Here is a 21,918-nt window from a genome sequence, read left to right as displayed (position 1 = left end):
AGGAAAGATTTTTATTCACCTAGCTTTGGAATAGCACGTTGTACTCTAATTACTAACTTTGTCTGCAATATTTTTTAAAGATCAAATGGGCACAGTGGTAATTTTCATTAATCTCATACAGAGCAGCTAATTAAAATTTCAATTATTATCCATTCATTATCTACTTGTTGCCTTTGTTCAGTATCAGAACTAGATGTTAATAATAAGCCATTCTTGTATTACAGCCCTATTAAGTACAGTGAGATTTAGTTTAATCTCCCACACTGTTTTGTTTCAGGGTTATTTCTTTAATATTATGTTGTGCCATATTAATTATGCTGAAGATACTTTGACATTTTAAAAATAGAAATGTCATACTTAAATACCCGTTGCTTCAATTCTTTATTCAATATAGGGGAAAGTGTCATGGAAATGATAGATGAATTATTGGAAGTTCAAAATATTTTACTTTAGTCCTGACTCGTCACTAATTATGCTATTAGCTATTCTCAAGATTCTACTAGTTTTAATGTGTAGTCCTGGCTGTCTTCGAACTTACTATGTGAACCAGACTGGCCTTGAACTCAGAGATCCACTTGCTCTGATTCCCAAGGGTTGGGATGAGAGGTGCATCACAATGCTTTGCTGCCTTCTTTATTTCTGTAATGATAATATTAAAAGAATTGGTTTTCAAAAACCATTCTAACCTTAACAAGCTATCATGTTTTTGTAATTTTCAAATGTGAACTTATGTTAAAACTCTAAAGTTATTTTAATTGTGAAAAATGTTATTGTGCAAATGTTGCTTCCTCTCTTACATTATTAGCTTGTTTCCATTCCTTGTAACAATTAGGTATCCAAATGATATAACGTAAACTTCTTTCCAATGTTGAGCATGGTAGCTGTATGGCTACAAGCAAGCTGCTTGGGTGTATGCTACAGAAGGATTGTTATAAGTTCAGGTTTGACTTTGGCTACATAGTGATTTCATTGGAAAACTGTGCTACAGAGTGAGCCCTATTATCAAAAAATCAAGGAAAAGAGAACAAAAAATGCTAACATATTTTTAAAATGTGTAGAAGGATGATTTTCACCATGGTGTGCTGTTTAATTGTCTATAAACAACAGCATGTCAGCCATGACCACATGTGTCCATTAAAATAAACCTATTAAAGTACATTTAGCAAGTTGAGTTAACATTTTCTGCATCTATGATAGGATATGTATAAAATCATCTTTGGAACATATTTATATGCACCATCTTAAATAGAGGTGTTTATCATCCCTATGCCATGCATGGGGAAAATGATTTATAAAGATCAGTATATATTCCTGCCCAAAGGATGCTACAAGATAAATCAGGGCAAGGTTTAGACTTGGTAGTGAATTCTGCATTTACTTGGAATGCCATGTGAGGTCTGAATTTATTTGTTGTGAACTTCGTTTCTTTGACCATCTTTTGCCTCAATCCTTAAAAAGCTTTCACATTCTCAAGCAAGTCTGTGTTAGATTTTGGCCACTCTAAGAAATTTATGAGCCAAAGGTAAAACAGGACAGGGAAGTTTTACATTGGCTGAAAGTTTCAGAGTTTGTGGAAGTGGTTATTGGGAATGTGACTTTGAAAAGTATCTGCACCTGAGGTAAGGAAGAAGCTTTGCATCCAGGAATACATGTCAGAATATGAATGTTTCAACCATGGGCAACAGGAAACAAAGAAAAGTGATACCCTCAATTTCACACTTCCAATGATTATTTCCTCAAATTAGGCCTCTCCTTTCATAATAGTCTATTTAAAATTCCAATCCATGAATAGATTATACTGTTGATCAGGTCAGATCCTTCATGACTGGACTGGTGTTCGGAAAGGCCTTTACAAACATATCCAAGAGTATGCTGAGACTTCTCTGTCCAGCAGTGAGAACTTGGACTGGGTCTTCCATTCAGAGAAAATGACAGAATACAAAAGAACTCTACATAAAAGCTTCCCAAATGGATTAGTGTGTCCTATTACCTTAAAGGTAAATTTGAGGATTCCATGAAAGTAGTGTCTGAGTGTAAACTTGTAAACTTGCCAAGTTGTTTTTTCTATGTCTAGTTTTCAGAGTAATGTATGTTTCATATTGTCCTGTTTATTGTTACTGAAGGATTTTGCAGGATAGAAAATGAGATGATTAGCAAAAATAAAAGTGTAATGCAAAAATTGTGCTATACATATTTGGTGTTATAGAGATGGGTAGGTCAATGAGAGGAATTTGTGAACCCTTTGAAAATTAATTTTGTTGTTTTCTTATCTATGCATTACATGTGGTAATTCTGTAGTAACCTTCTTGAAATTTGTAACAAAGCATGAAAAATAAACATAAATGTGAATCTGTTTGTTGTTATGGAATTATTATGGACAAATTAAAAATAGTACTTGGTCTTTGAATTTTTTTCAATTCCAAATAGAAAAAATAAAAAGACAAAAATGGTGACTCTTATTACAATATCTTAAGTGTACTAATACTGATAATATTGTCTTAATACAGTTAGGAAATAATATTCCTGACATGTTGGAATATATTTCTAGTCCCTTAACATGATAATGGGATTTCAAATTCTGAATAATTGGTAAATTTTTACATTAAAAAGGCATTCCCAATCAAAAGTCAAATAATATGAGATTCTAGGCAATACATTTTTTTCATTGTTGGAATATTATTGGAAAAAATGTTCCATCTCATCTAATGATATCAGTTCCAAACAATACGGGGAAACTTGCTTGGATTCTTAGCAGGTAGTCAGTATACTTTGTATGAACTTAGACAATGAGAATAAACTTAGAATTTTAGTTCAAAAGAATTTTATCATATTAAAGTAATAGTAAAGTTAAGATTAGTTATATCATAGTGCAGTGGTTATATGTACCTTTAATTCCAGCACTTTGCAGGTAGAGGCAGAGGCAGAGGCAAGTGGATCTCTGAGTTTGAGGGCAGCCTCATCTACAGAGCAAGTTTCAGGACAGCCAGCGTTACATGGAGAAACTCTGTCTTGAAAACTAAAAACAGAAAATAAACAAAAAGAATACTTTGCCTGGAAGATGAATCTATGTGTTATTAATATGGTGAACATGTAGATATTTTCTTTTCAGCTATTCCCCTGAACTACTTATATGCTTGCAACAAGGTGACAAAGCTAAGGAGCTGTGATGAGATAATGATTATTAGAAATAACCTCCTATACACTTAAAATGAAACTAAAATCTGGTTGCTATCTGATAAGTGTATTTAATGACTTTTAAAGATTCATCTACAACATGGTAGTAACAGGTGACTAGGTGGGAATTAAATGGTTTAGACTGATTTAATTAATTAAATGTTAATTGGAGTCTATATTGTTTTTTACTTTAATAACTTTACTTTTTTAAATATAGTGATGCTCTGATATCTTTCCATAGATTCAGGATATGTACAGTATTTTATATTAAATTTTATTTTCTTAAGCTCATATAACTGAATATAAACATTAACTGTCAACTACAAAATTAATAAGATGATTTAACAATCTTTATAGTTTGAATTGAGGAGGACCAGTTAGCATAAATCCTAATACTTGGAATATAAGTTTAAGTAGCCCTGTCAATAGTACTCTTTTGCTATTTACATCAGGGTTATTTTCAGGCTGTGAACATCAGCTAGCATAATTTTCTTTTAAAGGGCTGAGGAGAATGTTGTATCTTTGAAGAATTGTTGTTCTGTGAATTTAACATAGAGGTAAAGTGTTTACCCCCATGTTTAAGGTCTTGAGTCCCATTCCTAGTAGTTAAAAAAAAGAGGGAGGGGGCATAGCATTCACACAAAGTAAAACATTTATATAATGTTTACTTTTGTAATTAAAATTACTTATTTTTTAAGTTGGTATCCAAAGAATTAGATTTTCATACTGTTTATATTATTGTAACATACTTGGCTTGAAAATGTCCTAATGTTATCAATATATTCTATGTTTTACTTTTCTTTCAAGATGTAAAAAAAAACCCTTGATGCTTGTTTAAAATGGTATCTCCTGTTTGCTTTTAGGGTGGCCTGAAAAACAGCAAGCATGAATGCACCCTGTCTTCACAAGAATATGTTCATGAATTACGATCGGGTATTTCAGATGAGAAACTTCTCAACTGTCTGGAATCTCTGAGGGTTTCTTTAACCAGCAATCCTGTCAGGTATGTAGTTCCTTATTATTCATACTTTTCACATTGTATATAGGTATTTGGTATAATCAGACATGTTAGTTTAACCTCAAGATTTTTCTTTGCAGAAGTGTATTATCATCCAATAGAAGAACATTGTCTGATTGTCAGGTTCTAAATGTTTAAAAATATATGTTTAGCTAATATTATCTTTACTCATATACAACTTAAAAATGTCGGTAATTTTTTATTATTTATTTCCTTTTTGAAAAGTAGTTAAATCTAGAAGTTAAATATTTACATATGCATGTTAGTCTATTTGAGTACCAAGAAAATTATTAATATGTATCTGCAAAACAAATTAATTACATTGTCTTAAAATTGTATTCCTTTTATATTTGTGATTATTTATAATTATGTATATAATTTCATATATATTTAAGTTTTACATAGACTACACACACACTCTTGTAACTTTGAGATAGCCTAAACTACTTTTACCAGTAAAGAAATGGAGATTAATAATAAATTCCTTACTATTTTTTACATTCGTTAAAACTGACTTACAGATGTTTATCAAGAGGCAAATCTTTGATCGCAATGTGTTTGAGTAATAATTATTGATACTAACAAGCCTTAAAATTAGTAATATCACAAATAATACTTTATAAAAAATAGATTTCAATTCTGGGGTCTACATACTAAATTATTGCCATTTTGAGTTCAGAATTTACTAAATTTGTGTATATAAAGAAACTGTAATTTTATTAGTGTTTGCCCTATCTTTATCAGGCTCAGCTCTAGTACATAAAGCACTGAAAATAATTTTTCAGTGGTTGCTATCTTTCCATTTCTAAAATGGCATACTTTAAGTTTTAGTGGTGTAACTAAAATATTTGAGGTCATTATTATTTTTTTATTTTATGCCATCTAACTTTGTAGGCCAGACTAGCCTGGAACTCACAAATCATTCAGGCTGTCCTTGCATGTGAGGTAATCGTCCTGCCATGGCCTCCTCAGTGCTAAGCCACTATAGCCAGGCATGCATGTGACCTCTCTGATAATAGAATCCACAGTGCATTACCAATATCCATATCAGCTGCAGTGCACTTCCATTTTATAATTTATAATTATGTATATAATTTCATATTATATTTATATTTTACATAGACTACACACACACTCTTGTAACTTTGAGATAGCCTAAACTACTTTTACCAGTAAAGAAATGGAGATTAATAATAAATTCCTTACTATTTTTTACGTTCATTAAACTGTCTTACAGATGTTTATCAAGAGGCAAATCTTTGATTGCATTGCGATCAAATGTGCCCTTCACATTTTCCTTTGAGCAGGTGATGGAAGAAATGAATTTAAACTGGTTATAGTGACACAGTCTGCATTTCCAGCCATGGTTGGGTTAGTCTGTGAGATTACGTGAAATTCCAAGTCAGCCTTTGAATTATATATAGGATTCATTAAAGTAAGCCATTAAAAGCAAAACAAGACAAAAAAAAAAAAAAAAAAAAAAAAAAAAAAAAAATGCAAGTCCTGGCATTCAAGGCTACAGCTACTGCTTACTGGTTCTTAGTGCTTGCTATTCTCCTAAAGGACACCATTTCAGTTCCTAGCACGGTTGCTGAAGGGCTCACAACCACCAGTAACTCTCATCTTTGAGGGATGTAATACCTGACTTGTTCTCAGGAATTTTGGGCACATATATGCACAGATGCACACCCACATACATAAATAAAAATAAATAAAATAAAACAGGACTCCACTCCCACCCCCCGCAATTGTGGCATTCAATAATGTGGAGAGCCTAGTACATATTTTCCCTAGTTCAAATACATCTTTATAAAGATACCATACTTTTGTGGGGGTTGTTTTGTTTTTTGATAATAATGTTTTTCCATTTATTTATTTATCCATCCATCCAGCCAGCCAGCCAGCCAGCCAGCCAGCCAGCCAGACAGGCAGCCATTCATTCATCAATTCATTCATTCATTCATTCATTCATTCATTCATTCATTCAATCATTCATTCAATTTGAGGCAAGGTCACCCTAGTTTATCTGAGCCTGTCCTGGAACTGTGTGAACCAGGTGGGCGTCAAACTCCTACCTCAAATCTTGCGAGTGTTCCTATTGCAGTTGCAGGACTGTTGGCACACTTCCCATTTTAAAAATTCTGCATAGCAACCAAAAGCGAGCAAAGAGGGCTTTGTAATCTCGCGAGAATCTTAGAGCAAGGGTACTGCCTCATCTGGTAGCTGATTGGCTGTTCAGTCTGTGTGAGGTTGGTTGTGAGGGGTGGCGCTGTCTTTCTGCCATAGCTCCAGTCAGTGCCTGGAGAGGCCATCCTCCCGATATTCGACAGTTGGTCGGCCAACGTGCTTCTGTGGAGAAGTGACCCAGTGAGCCTATCCCTTTCATTGTCGAGCTGTTAAACCTCGCCAAGTCCTCAAAAGATGATGAGTAAGAGCGGGTTTGGGAGCAACGATAGCTTTTCTGGTGGTGACGGGGCTAACGGGGCTAACAGGGCTAGTGGCAGTGATGAGCAAGCTGGAGGTCAGGACCTGGGTCTTTCTCTGACCACATTGAGCAGGCCTGGCATTCACAGCATTGTGCCTTGCTGCATCAGCCAGTTGTTTACTGCCCTTGAGGTTGACAATGTGTTTAAGATCAGGGGGTTTGCGGTTCACCGGGTCTCCATCGTTGGGATGATCATGGAGGCCAAGAAAGCTTCACGGTACATGATGTACAAGATCGATGACATGACCGCAAAGGCCATCGAGGCCAGACAGCCCCTGTCTCGAGAGAAAGTCAGGCAATGTGTGATTCCCCTGCCAGTTGGCGTATATGCCAAAGTGCTTGGCGTCCTCCAGTCCTGTGAGGGAACCCGATGGCTTGGGATTCTGAGCATCCGTGTCCTGGAGGATATGAATGAGCTGTCCACACACACTTTGGAGGTTGTCAATGCCCACATGATGCTGGATCAAAGCCGTGAAGGCGTGACCACAGGAAAGCCCCTCTTGGAAGAGGCCCGAGCCCGAGCTGCAGCCGCCAGGGTTGCTAAGGCGTCTAGCCTTAATTTCATCCACATGGAGGTGCTGCGTCTGATTCGAGAATGTCCTCACAAGGAAGGGAAGGCTATCATGGAGCTGCGAAGAGACCTCCATGCACTTACTGAGGAAGTTGTTACTCAAGCCATTGAGCATCTGATTATGACAGAGTGCATCTCTGCCACCATGGATCACCAATACCTTAAAATTGCTACCTGAGAGGAAGAACTGACTCTGTGGTGTCTGAAGATGTTCTGTTCTGCTCTGCATACTTTTAGGAAATACCGTTTATTTCAAACAAAAACAAAACAGTAAAAACAAACAAACCAAAAAAAATGCAAAAACAGATAAAACTAACTGAAGTTCTCAACTGGCGTCTGTTAGAAACGTGCTTTTTCTGGCTCCATTGAACTTGTCGGTTTTCTGAATATATTTGAAGAGTGTTAGACCCAATGACTGGACTTCAGTACAGTTTCTTCCCAAAATAATTCGCTAGAATGGAATGGATATACAATGGAAAAATTGCGTCCAAATTAGAATAATCTTTCCTGTTTCAATCTTAGTCATGTTAACTCTTCTTAAATATATTACAAGACATAAAGCTTTACTGAAAATATTGATTTCAAATGTTTAAATCAATTTTTTGAGAAATTTGGTTTGATTAACCTTGATTTATTTACTTAAAACATAATATTTTACTATATATTTAAGCAATTCACTTTTTTGAGTCACCTTCAAATAGTTTCTTTAAACCTGTAAATCCAATGATTTTGCTTTTTCTATTAAATTACAGTTTGCTTACTTGTATGAAATGTGGGTGCCAGACTATGTTTTTGTCATGCTGGTGTATTACCAACACTGCTGGAATGTTCTATTTTATGTAAAACATATTGTTTTGCTAAGAGATAAGCATTATAACAGTTCTAGAAACACAAGACTAGTGAGTTGAACAGAAATGAATTAAATTGTTCCATTAAAGATTTGCAAACAATTTTTAACATTCCTGTGTGATTCTTCCCCCAAGTTTATTAGAAAATGTTGTAAGTTTAATGTTCTTAAGTGTATCAGCTTTTATTATGAAACATACATTTTTGTTTTATTGTTAATACTAATTGCTATCTATATCTTACTAGTAGTAAATCATTTTTGAGTAGGTTATATTACATATGAGAGGCTTTTAAGTCATAGATCATTAAGCCCTTAATTATACATACAATAAAAATGGTGTATTTCAAATACTTGCTCTGTTAAATTTGAGGAAGGAAAAATATTTTTCCAGTAGTAGATGTGTATGCTTATTTTATTCAGATAGAAAAGAATATTGATCATCTGATTCATTTAAAGGGGACAAAACCCCCATAACATTCTTTAGCTATTTAGCAGTCATTAATCTGTTTTCATGAAACAGTCAGAAAGTGATGGCCTTTTATGATAAGTCCTTAAAATAACTGCTGCGAAATCTTCCATTAGATCTTGTGAGTCAGTGTTTTCTTCCCTCAGAAGCAAATTAAATATAAATGCTATTTTTTAAAATTTTTAAACTTTTCAAAAGATTATTTCATGCACATGAGTGTTTTTACCTGAATGTATGTTTGCGTATCTGGTGCATGCCTTGTGCCCTTGGAGATCAGTAGAGGCATTATATTTCCAGACTGGAGTGACAGATGTGAACCACTTTTGGGTGCTGGAAACTGAACTTGGACTCTCTGAAGAACAGTATTCTTAACTGGTGAATCATCTCTCTGTATCCGATAAGTGGTAGATTTTAAATCTAACTAATGTATTTTAGTCATACTTTAAAGAACCTGAAAATTATCCCAAGATACCCCAAGACCAAGTTCTCAACACAAAAGAGATTTATTTGACTCAGATAGATAAAAGAACTGCAAAGTAGAGGGAATGTGGAGAATAGTAAAAGGAAAAACCTGTTGGTGACATTTTTCCACACTTGTGCCTGCTAATGACCTTCAGTATTCCTGTCTCTTTCTGAATACTTCCGCAATACATTCTGGATGGGGGTAGGAACCAGGTGTAGCAGCCAGGAGGCCAAATATATAAAAAGAGCTGTTAATCAAATATCTTGATTAGATAGGAACGAGCCTCTGGGGGAAGGATGGTCAGTCACTGGGCTGGAAAGTTTAGGGTATGTCAGCCATACTCTGCAACAGGTAGGGACTGAGGGATGCTGGGAGTGCCTGGTTGCTAGGTCTGCCTTTATATGTAAATATATCTCAGTCATTTGTTCCAGTTTGAAACTTAACACTCCCATATTTTGTTGATAATAAATGATAAAGGGGGACACAGTAGTCTATGAATAGTTCCTGATGACATTTGGGCATTGTTGTTGGGGACCCAAAAAGCTGCAGTGCTGGCCAAGTCTGGGAAGCTGTTTCACTTGTCTGGACTCTGGAGGACTTCTGGGGTTAGGAAAGTGCAAGCAGCATTTGGAGCAGATTGCTGTCTTTGATTGGAAATCTTCTGGAATAGACATATATTAGGGGCCTAATGTACAGTTAATTTTAGAGGAATTTTCTTTCTGAGGTGTACAATTGATACTTCTAGGCCCATGGTCCTTTTAGCTGTGGGAGAGGAGTCCCAAGACCCAGGGGAAGGGGAAGAGATTCCACCCATAGGGATAGGCAGGTAGGGAAACAGAACTCCATTGTTAAAACTCTAAATTCATGAATCTTAATATTACAATAGCATAGCAGAGGAAAAAATCTGAAGCATTTTTTTTTCATTTTTCATGTACTTAAATAACTTATTATTTTCTGAGTCTTGTAACAAAATAAATTGTGCCTAGCCCTAGTAGTAGCTCTAGGGGAGTAAGACCTGAAGACTGATTTTTACACATGAAGAGAACTGAGAAGGCAGATGAAACCTTGGTTGCTGCTGTTAAATTGACAAAGCCGTCACTAGCCTTATCATTAACACTATTTGAGATGTGAGAAGGATGAGTTTCACTTAAGTAAATAGGAAGTACAGCCCAAGCACTTTCTAAATCTATTAAAAATGACAGAGACTTGCCAGTTGCCTTGACCATCACCTAGATTCCTCTGTGATCATTTGAGGCCGCATTACCCTTCAGCTGCCAGGTCCAGAAGATCTAACATATTTTCCTGTGGAGTTGGAAGAACTTGTTGTGGGTACCTGTCTGCCTTGTTTAGGCAGAGCAGGGCAGTCAACTCCCCAGTGCCCTGCTTGTCCACATTCTGGACAGTACTGGCAGTGAGTGACATGGAGGGCCGTTTTTTCACCCAGTGGCCAGTTTTGCCACCTTTAAAGAAAGTTTCTTGGGGAGGTTCTCTATCCCCCATCTTCTTTGGAGGAATTAGGGGTGCTGCCAGAAGCTGGCATGCATGTCTCTCTATCACAAAAAAGCTTTTAATTAGACATTTTAAATGCTATACTCTGCAGGTCTCTGAAGTGTGTAAGGAATTGAATAGAAAAGCTTTGCTTGTTTGGGTTATTAGTTTTAGGCTTAACTTTAAAAACATGCAGGAGGCTAAATAAGGATTGCTCTTGTAACAAATTACATTAACATTCATCATGACTACGAGTACAGTTCTGAACACATTAAATAATTTGATCATTTATAAGATAACTGACTAGTAGGTTGCATTTCTTAACAATCCTCAACAGTTTATAATAAGTTAGTAACTTTTATAAGGATAAGACTTTACATCAAATTTTCCATTCCTGTTAGGTTTAGCCTAAAAAATACAATTTTTTTAATGAACATTTTAGTATCCAAATAAGACTTTTTAATCATTCATAGGAATTTTTTTTGCTAAAATACCCTGTATATGATTCAGCTCTTATCTAGTGTATACTATATATGAAGGTGTCAGACCCTAACACAGCCCCCTGCTTTTGCAGCCATGACAAGCTATAGAAGGGACCCAGCAGGATGTGGGCCTCTGACTCAGTAGCATGTGCTGAGCTTCATGACCTTGCCCCACCTCCTAGTTAATAGAAAGCCATGTGGCAGGAAATTAAGTGGAGGTTGGCTGGCAGACCCTGCATGTATTTTACAGTAGCAGTGATATACAGAGCATGGCAGCTGCCCTGAAAGGACCTATAGGCTATAACAACCATTCCTAACCAATCAACTCAGGACAATCAAATCAGGGTCCACGACGGTCCTGAGATACTTCCCTTGCTCTGCCTTGATAAACATCCCTGCCCCTTGGTCACTCCGGGTCCTTCTCACTCCGCCTGCTATGTTGGACGGATAGAGGAAGTGAGTTCATACAGTTAACTCATTAAAATTTAAGACTCTTTGCTTTAACATCAGGATTGGTCACTTGGTGATTTGGGGGTTCAGAATTTGGGCACAACATATATAAAATTCCTATGTATATATTTTAACTATATGACCTTTTCATAAGTGTTAAACCAAATTTCATTACAGATTTTTATTGCTTCTTTAACCACACCTGATGAAGTTACAAATCAATCCTGAGGCAAAGACTGTTTACACAGGTCTAAAAATATGTCTTGGGAGTAGAGCACAGAGAAATCACACAGATAAATGATTTAATAGTAGAAAGTAGCAAAACCTTAGCAATAAATGACTGTGGGATCCTTTGCTTATGTGTTGACAGAAATTAATACAGTCTATGAGAAGTTTGCCAGCTTTGGCCAACAAGCTATACTAAGACCAAGCTGTTTCCAGAAAGACAGGGAGACTTTAAGAAAATCTGATTCCAAGAAAGGAATTGAGTACAAGGAGAAATGGAGGAAGGGTCACATAAAGAACTCACAAAAAGGGACAAGGAGGAACAAGCAGAAATTCTACCAATAATGCAGATTTTACAAGGGTGTAGAGAAGCTAAGGGACTTAGCTTCTAGAGACAGGCAACAAAACTGGCAATGTAGGGGCCCAGGAATGCACAAGGAGTGATAGAACAGATTCCTGCCAGCTAAAGAGGGCAAGGACAGGGTCATAGCCATAGGAGGAGGAAAGGGCATTGCAAGCCCATGTGGTGGGTAGCACAAAAGGCCTTAGTAGGGATAGAGGAAACTTACTGAATAGGAAAGGATATATGGATAGTTAGATGAAGTACAGCGGAGAAGCTCAAGAGTGTTTTGTTCGTTGTGATTATGAATCAAGGTCAAATAAGGAAATAGGACATTATGTGGGTTAATTTTATCCATGACACTCCATGCTTTCATGAGGATGTTGTTCATTAGGTTGGCATATTATGTGCTAATGGAATTGTCTACAGGGCTTATGATGATAACCCCATGGCTGATCACTGGGATGATTCTCTGTACTCTTTTCCAGCTCATACACCTACTTAGTATACTCTTCCCCTTTTCAGTATATCTCTGCCATGTTGCAGCAGTCCCGAAGCTCTACATTTTTGGTGCTCCCCATCAGACATTTTGGTAAAATATAATCTTTTAATACAGAAGGAATTCTGGATTACTTCTTTCTACAACCATTACCTTTCCCAGTGAACATTATACTCTCGGTAAGGCAATTTGAGGACATGCTTTCCTTAGGATCATGGTTCTGAGGGAAATATTGTAGAAGATAAAGTATTACCTTATTATATAGCATCTAACATATATGCAGAAACCTGGAGCTAAGGATTTGCTATTATGACAGTAACTATAAGTCACTGTTGTAATTGTTGTAGCTGATTCAACTGGCTAGTGGATGGGTAAGAAGGATTTAATTTTATTCTACTTTTGTAGTGTTGTGGTGCATGCATTTAATAACCATAATTGAGAACAGAGGCAAGCAGATCTTTGTGAGTTAGATACCAGCCTGGTTTACATAGTGAGTTCCAGGCCATCTAGATCTACAACTAGAAATTCTTTCTTAAAACAAAAATAAATAAACAAACAAGAAAGACACAATAAAAAAGAAAAGTAATTATCTGACTTGAATATAGATAAGACTTTTCATCTTAAAGCAAAACAGAATATTAAAAAATTGATGCTTATCTATTATGTCATTGTTTAGAAGTCATTGTATCTAAGTCACATAACTCAGATTAATATTTTATTATGCTACAACAGTATGTTTCAGATATATTTCCACTGAATTCAGAAACATCTGTCATTTTACATCTCGAAGACATATGAATGCATATATATTATTGATGGCCACATTGGTCCACAAGGGTGGAGGGAGCAGAAGCAAGGATTAGGCTTAAGATGTCTGTGGGCAAGACTGTGATAGCTCTCTCAGAGACATACTTTGGTGAATTAGCTCAACTTTATTCCAGAGTATAAAGAACATATAGGACTGTGGAGACTGAGGACAAACCCTAATTTCCATTGAATGCCATGCTCCTATTACAAGGCTTATCATTCAACAGTAGAATCCTATAGCAGAGCTCCTAGCACCAATCTTCTCAGTAGGAATCAGTGCCAAGTGTCAAACTAAAGATTAAACAGGCATCTGGCTTAGACATAGTTTTAAAATAAGATCAGTCCTCCAGGCCCAGGTACATTCTCCAGTTTTTCTGGGGATGGAGTTTCCATGTTGATGAGTTTTTAGGAAAAGCTGCCAGGCCATGTGAGACAGTGTGTGCGTACATACATACATACATACATAATCATACATTTCTGATCATATATATATATATATATCATATATATATATACCTGCATATAATTAAATTTTGACCTTTTATCTGATTATGAATGAAATTGGTTATAAAACATCTGGTAACTCAAATATTTAGTTCTATTTCACATTACATAATCAATTAGCAGAAATTGTCTTTTTAATACTACTTGTTAAGTTTTCTTAGAAATAACCTAAAACAGGATAGTTCAATGAATGGTGCTTAATATTATTTGTGGTGTTCTTTGTCATTGTCACACAGTCATGCTACAAAATAATTTTTAAATTCCCCTTTCCCTCATGAAGTATTCTTATATATAACTAATAATACTAAGGTACGTCTGACATTGGTTTCAGCCTCAATCCTTGAACCTTGGACATGGTACATTAGTGTTTACAGAACTACACCTCCAGCCTTCTTTTTACATTTTAAGAAGTAAAAAGACAGGATTTAACAAAGTTGTTTTAGCTGGACTTGAACTAACTAGCCTAGGCAGAACTTGTGATTCTTCTGTCTTAGTCTCCCAAGTTGATTGTTTTAAAGATCTGCCCTATGTGGCTCAGGAACTCAGGCATTATTATTATTTTTTACCTACACAGAGATTCAGAATGTGGTATTTGCTGTTGAATGGGTGTTAACTTTTCTAATTTTAGAAAAGCGATACAAGAGAGAAACATGCCATTCGACAGAGTTCAAGTAGAAAGATTTTTATTAGGGGAAAAGGATCCTAAAAGGTGAACGGGGACAGGGTAACCAGTTCTAGGAAAGGAGCAGTAGGATAGGGGGAAGACAGGGAGAAAGAGAGATGGGAGGTGGGATGGGCCTTTTAAAAGGGAACATAGTGAATATGTACAGATGGTGTTCTTATTGGCAGCAGCTGAGGGCACATCCTGTGAGGACTCCAAGGGTAGGCTACAACAAATGCCTAAATACTAACAATAACTTTTTGTTTGTTTTGGTTTTGGCTTTTAGTTGTTGTTGTTTGTTTGACTTTTTGTTTTTATCAGAAGTTTAGGCATTGCCATACTAAATTAAAGGACTTTTGATAAGAGGTATAATTGAAACTTGGTAGTGAGTTTTGTAATCAATAACAGGCAAAGCATACAACCAGCAAACATAGCAAAATAATAAAGGAGCATGCTTGTATGTTAATGTGAAGGACTAGTAGGAAGCAGTAAAATAGAACTTTGCTTTACTCTGAGTGAGCTGAAAAACTCTTTTGGAATTTTGAGGAGAGGAATGGCATGGTCTACCTTGCATTTTAATTTGATAACTCTAGATGGAAAAATGGCAACAAGGTTAGCCATTGTATCAAGAAGTATAGTGTCTTAGGTATTTTATTGCTGTGAAGAGACATCATGACTGCGAAAACACTTATAAAGGAAAACATTTAGTTGGGTGGATTGCTATTCAGAGGTTTAGTTCATTATCATCATGGCAGGACATGGTGGCATGCAGACAGACATGGTGTTGGATAAGGGGCAGAAAGTCCTACATCTTGATATGCAGAAAACTGAAGATGATCTAGGAGTATCTTGAACATAGTAGATCTCAATGTCCTCTCCCATAGTGACACCCATACTCCAAGAAGGTCACAGCTACTTCAAGAAAGCCACAGCTCTTAATCAGCTGCACACCTCCACACCTCATACTAAGTGCACTCCCTGTGAGCTTATGGGGGTCAATTACATTCAGACTACTACATCTAAGAATAGCAGGAAGGTTGCTAAGATAGGCCCTTACCTGTTCTAAGATAGTACCAGAACCCAGTTAGTTTTTTATGTGCCTGTCTTAACTTAGCTACAGCAAATTTATGACAATCATCCTAAACTTCAAATATTAACATTGACACTTCAATTATCAACTTGTGTTAACTACATGATCTTGGTATTTCCCAGTTCAGATTACTCATAGACAGTCACTGGTAGAATGAAACAGTATATTCCAGGTGAAGCCAGAGGAAATGTACATAGAACCTCTCTACTTAAATCTCATTTCTTGGAGAACTCAGTATAAAGATTTTTATGGCCATAGTGTGTTATAGTGAAATAGTAGTTGGAAAATTCATAGCTTGGTCAGAGTCTTTGTCTTCAGATACTATGTCCCTTTTTTGATCTTAATCAGTTCTGTATCTGACATCCTAGGATAGCATCTTTCTTTCTCTTAAGTAAGCCAATTCACATGAAAAAAAATGGAAAGTATGACACTTTATATAGAATGCCATTTGAAATAGATAAATTACAGAATGATTAAGAAAAGGATGAATGTCAAAAGTAAATCCATGTCTATGACTAACACTGGAAGGGAGGCAGAAATAAAAGTCTCTTATTTATCACCACATATCTCTGTTTTCCCTCTCAAAATTATGAATAAGTGTTTTATCATGGATATATTTTATGTTTTATATTACAGTCTAAATATGGCTCCTGACTGCACCATAACATTGCTGGTATGCTTTGCATTTATATCATAAGACTAAGTAATTCTGAAGGTACAGAGTAATGTCTTCCCCCATTTAGAACCCACAGTAAATATTAACATTGATTTTTAAATAAAGTATGTAGAAGTGCTGTAGGAAATACTTGTTCCATGTTACTAATACATTCTACATTCGAAGTGTCAGTATCCACTCCATAGTATAGTATGGAGTATACTTCATATTTCTACCAGGTTAAATCCACCATAAAGCATGCAACTTTGCTCTCTAGTTATTTTCAGCCTTAAAAGGCTTAAGAGCCCTTTCAGAAAGTAACAAATAAGCAAACAAACCAACACAGTATACAACAGATTAATCTTCCTAGTGGATAGAAACAAATATGTAAATAAAATCAATGAAGCAACATCAAAAAGGAAGACGTCATTAGAATAAACCAAGAATCATAATAAAGTATATGAATAAAGTTACACAGATAAAATAAACACTGCACGTAAATCACTTGAATAGAGTGTATTGTATGACAGTTAAATAGTCCTTGAAATTAGGGATCACCAGAGTCATCCTTTTAAATCTATGATTTTTGTAACAGTCACCACAAAGAGAGTTGTTTAAAATTATAAAAATTTAGTCTCTTAAAGTTAAAGTAGACAAAGTTTTCTTTGATCTTCCTTCTCTGAAACTTTTTTGCCTATTCTGACTCCTTGATTTACTTGGCTTGTGGCAGCTTGAGTCCAGCCTTTGCTTGTTTCCTTACATGGATTATTTATTTTTGGGCCACTTGTTTGTCTTTTATAAGTATATAGCTAATGGCCTACTCTGATCCACTAGAAATGTTGTTGTGATCTTTATTTTATATCTAGAAACATCCTATTTTCAAGTAAAGTCATATTCTGAGGTTGTGAGTGGATAATGTTCAATCCACCATTATGTTGCAAAGGAACATTAGCTTTAAATCAATTAAAATGACAAAACAAAGCTCAATTATTTCCAAGAAATGGCATTAACCAATTCAGAAAGGTTGGAAAATATAAATTTTTGTCGCTTTATCCTCTTTAATGAAATGGTATTTTTCTGGATCTTATAAAAAAGTATTTTTGTAGTTACAAATTATGAAAGCTATATTTTATATTATGGAGTTACCCTGGAATACTAGTGAGATTTGATTTCTGCTCTTTATGTTCTCGCTTTCCTTTCTAAGTCAGTGTACTTGCTTTTTACCTCATTACTCATTATGTAAATGAGATTGAAAGCTTCTACTATAAATCTATGTATTTTATGTTATCTTTTGCTTATTTTCAATCTTAGTATCTTGGCTGTTAGAATTAGCTTACTGCCTAGAAATTATTTTATAAAGGTTGGTGACAGATTCTCTACAAATTTAGAGAATTCTTACAAGTTAAATACTTATTGTGTTTTACTTACACAGATCAATTCTAAAGATTTGTTTTTTATGTGTATGAATTTTTGATTACATATTTATATGTATACAGTATGTATGTCTGGTGAAAGTAAAGGCCAAAAAGTTTGTCAGATCTCCTTGGAATAGAGTTACATATAATTGGGGACTCTCATGTAGGTGCTGGGAACCAAACCTGGGTTCTATGCAAAAAGAGCAAGTACTAACTGCTGAACCATCTCTCCAGCACCCAGACAATTTTTGCGGGACAAGGTTTCATTGTTTTGCCCTGCCTGTCCTGGAACTTAATATGTAAACCAGGTGGGAAGTAGAATTTTTTTTAAATCACCCTTAAGTTTTACTATATATTCTCAAATCAGAGATATTTAAAATCTTAAATGGAACAATAAAATGCTTAGAAAATTAATTGAGTTCTATTATATTCTGTTAAAGGAAATGGCTGAAAATTTTCTTTTATCGACTATAATTAGGTCATGATATCACAAATTTTCTCTTACTGTGCATTCTACCATTATGTATGTTCAGTTATATGTATTCATTTGTAGCTGCCTATGTTTTATAATAGTGTCATGCTCATATGTTTGCTTTCCTCATTTCAGTTTTCCTCTCTTCTGGGGAAGTGACACACTTGCCCTCTTGTTTCATGATGTCTGATACGCTGTAATTTATGTACAGAAAAGTGTGATTTTGTGATTTGATGTGGATATTGACCCATTAGTAACAACCTCTGCTTCTTTAGCAGGGAGAATTACCATTAATCTTGTACAATTTTGTGACCATGCATTTTTAGCTGTGATCAGAGTAAGAGAACGAATGTAACTTCTCCTGCATAGGAATGGAATCTTTTGGCTTGATTAAACCATATTCATAAGCTGCAGACAGCATTGCATGCTTTGCCCAATTTTATAGTTTCACAGTGACTTAATGAAATTCAATCTTTATAACTCTAAAATTTTAAAACCCCTGTGATTGAGCAGTAAAAGGAATCACAGTTTGCCATCACAACTTGCACTGGACTTTGCACATACTTTGATTTAGAAAGAGCAGTATATGACTTATAAATTTGTATTTATATGTTCTTGCTGAATTTATAAAAGGAAGCAATGTCTAATGGGAAATGACTTGTGATTTTGGAACATTTTTCTCCAGTCAAACAGTAATAGGACATATAGATATTTATCAATATATTTCATGAAGAACAAAAGTGTGATATAATAAAATATTGTCAGAAAAGTTTCTCAATGCATGACTAAAACAGCAAATACTATATTGAAGAATAGCAAAGCTTTAAGAGCTGGAGGATGGAGGCTTGTATGAAATAGTGGACATGACTTGGCTCTTACGCTCATGAACTCACAGTCCCTGTGGCTACCTGCCTAAGAACTGCAGAAGATGAAACCACTCAAAATTTTAGCAGGATGGGAAAGTGGCTTAAAAGCCCTAGCCTCTTGCTGAGGAGCTGTTCAAAATTTATGACTTCTAGGGGATGGAGTTTCACTTTTATGTGACTTCCTTTGCTAGGTTATCAGTGCTCCAATGGATGGCCTCACAGTCACACATACTGGACACAGTAGAATTTAAAGTTTGTAAAAGAAGGCATGGAGTTCAGAGGAGAAGGGTTCTGTGGGAAATCAAAGGAAAGGAATGATGGGTAAATATGAACAAGCGACGTTGTATACATGTCTGAAATTCTAAAAGAATAATTAAAATATATTCTAAAAAATAGCATCCTCGAATTATGATTGAGTAGAATGATTTTCATCATTCTTATGGAAATATCCTTGTAGCTTGAGGGATGTGTTATCATGCTTGGAAGTATTTCATCTGTTTTGCTGAATATCTGAATTTCTGCCAAACCCAAGGCAAACTGATTGTGCTCACTTCTTATGATTAGCTTCCTCAGAAAATGTTTTCACGCATGTGTAAAGGGGAAATTTTTTTTCGTGTTTACAAATGTGCGGTTGTTTGTGTAATCTCCAATGTATTTTTTGATAATTTTTTTCATGTTTGAAGACATTTTCTAGCATATTAACAAATATGCTTTTATTATAATCATTGTAATGAAACTAGCTGGATCTTGAGAGCAGTACAAATTAGCAATGGGAGAATTTTCTCAATTATGAGTGTTAATAAGTATTTAAACAGACTGTCTTACACTTATTAAAAACTTGGCATTGCAGCAAACACTACTTAGAGAATTAATATAAAGGTAAATACAGATCAATACTCTTAGAATGTTTTATTGAGAGAGAGCTACCTATGAAAAATGGAATAATGAAGGCAATGATTTATGATGTAGTAATGGGAACAGGACTTAAAAGTATAGACATAGCTCAGAAGGCACCATTATTAGTACTATTATTAAAGCAGCTTTTTAATATTTATGTCTGCAGTTTCTTTGCTGTAAGTTTCTATTACGTGAATTATTTTACAATACTAGTAGTACTTTTAACACAAAATAGAACATGCTGCAGAATTGAAGTTATATTAATTTGCATGCATTCTGTTAGAATTTTGGTCAGTATTATCAAGTAATATCAAGCACACACATGAACTAATTGCTTAAAATCCATTTTTTTTTTTTTGCTTAGGCATATTCAACATTTTATCTCATAATAGAAGAAAACCAGATATTTGTGTGCTCCATTAATTTTAAAGAGAATTAGGCAGCCAGGTAGTAGTGGTGCGTGCCTTTAATCCTAACACTTACTAGGCAGAGGCAGGAGGATCTCTACAAGTTTGAGGGCATCCTAATCTACAAAGCTAGTTCCAAGACAACCAGTTCTTTTACACTGATTAATCATGTCTCAAAGAACAAGCAAGCAGCAAGCAAGCAAACAACAACAAAAGCATTAGTCACATCCAGTGCAGAGCAAGACTTTGAAGTGTTTTAAGGGGCAGCCTGCTGTATATATTATGATAAATAGGGGCTCTTGTGTTTTCATTTGTTTTATTTTTACATGACGTGGATATTCCACCAACGTCACTTTTTTTTTATTTAAGTGATATATGAATGGACATAGAATAATCTTCTAAAATAGAGAATATGGTTCATTTCCACAGTCTACTCCATTGTGACATAATGATTTTAGTGTAAATTCTTTGTACTGAAGACATGGGTAGTAACGTATTGCAAGACAGAATTTTAAATGTAAGTGACGGTGCATTCATGATTTAACGAGGGGGGGTTTCTTCCTAATTTTGAACTTTAGACTTTTATTTCATGATTCTTTTCATGAAACACAGAGAATCTCTATGAAAAAAATGAATGTGTTTTCTTTTTCCCCACATGGAGCCAAGGCCATTACATTTCTGCACAGACCTATAATAATAGTACTAGTTTGTAGCTTTTCTGCATTCCAACCTGTTACAAAGGTGTATTAAATATGGAAATGTCCCGGAAGTTCTGTCCTGGACTTGTCTATCATCTTAACTAGACTTTTGAATTAATATGCTAGCTAACACATAGGAGAGCTAAGTGTTCTGTGTGGTTTGTTGAGATGAGATACATATTCACTAGAAAAGAGTAGTTGCTCTGTGACCCCAGCTGTGTGACTGTTGTTAGATAATGTACATTTAAATTGGGAAGCTTTCCAACCTGTCAGTAAGTCTATAGGTATATATTCTTTCACTTGAGACAACTTCAACCAGAAAACCTTGTGTTTAGATGGGACTGATACAGGCCTAATGTAGAAAAGAACATAATGTTACAGTTTTTTTTTTTTTTTTCAAGTAAGTAAGCTTCAGGTGAGATTGTTTTTTAGCCTTTGACATGGATATGGTTTTAAAGCCTTCTTTCATTCCAAATCAACACATATCTAGACGTGAGATCTCCTTTGTAAAATCCAATGCCCCAGATTCTCCCTGCTTTCAGTCATATTTCCCTTGGTTTTCAGCAGAAATCTAGTAGTGTGTGGTGGTGGTGGTGCTGGTGGTGTGTGTGTGCGTGTATGTGTTTGTGTGTGTGTGTGTGTGTGTATGTATGTATGTATGTATGTATGTATATGTTTTAATATTGTAGTGTACCATCTTTGATGACAGGTTTCTGATGAGTTTCTTTGAGATGAATTCTTAAATCTGCTTTTGCAATACTTATTAATCAAAAGTTACTGAAGACTGAAGTGCTGTAAATAGATTTACAAAAAATATTTACCCATGTGAATTAAGATTTTTCAAGGAATTAAGGATACCTTGCAATAGATTCAAATCTAACTCTGTAATAAACATTAATGAGTATTGTTCATATAGAATGTTTAAGAAGTTTGCATTG

General features: G+C 35.2%; 2 protein-coding genes across 2 annotated transcripts in view; both read left to right on the top strand.

Annotated features, from left to right (window-relative positions):
• Nucleotides 1-4,037: 4,037 nt before the first annotated feature.
• The window catches only part of Diaph2 (diaphanous related formin 2), a gene marked incomplete at its 5' end in the record, with an annotated part of 564,399 nt that continues 546,518 nt past the window's right edge, over nt 4,038-21,918 (top strand). Inside the window, one exon of the mRNA XM_051179135.1 lies at nt 4,038-4,177. Within this exon, the coding sequence (XP_051035092.1) occupies nt 4,038-4,177 (140 nt within the window). The remainder of the gene's footprint in view (nt 4,178-21,918) is intronic.
• On the top strand, nt 6,617-7,478 carry Rpa4 (replication protein A4). The gene has a single exon (XM_051179133.1). It carries the CDS (start codon nt 6,617-6,619, stop codon nt 7,424-7,426), a length of 810 nt encoding a protein of 269 aa, XP_051035090.1. The 3' UTR covers nt 7,427-7,478.

Source organism: Phodopus roborovskii, unplaced genomic scaffold, assembly GCF_943737965.1.
Source record: "Phodopus roborovskii unplaced genomic scaffold, PHOROB, whole genome shotgun sequence".
NCBI lineage: Eukaryota > Metazoa > Chordata > Mammalia > Rodentia > Cricetidae > Phodopus > Phodopus roborovskii.
Note: the sequence above shows the minus strand (reverse complement) of the source record. Positions and strands in the feature narration are given on the sequence as shown.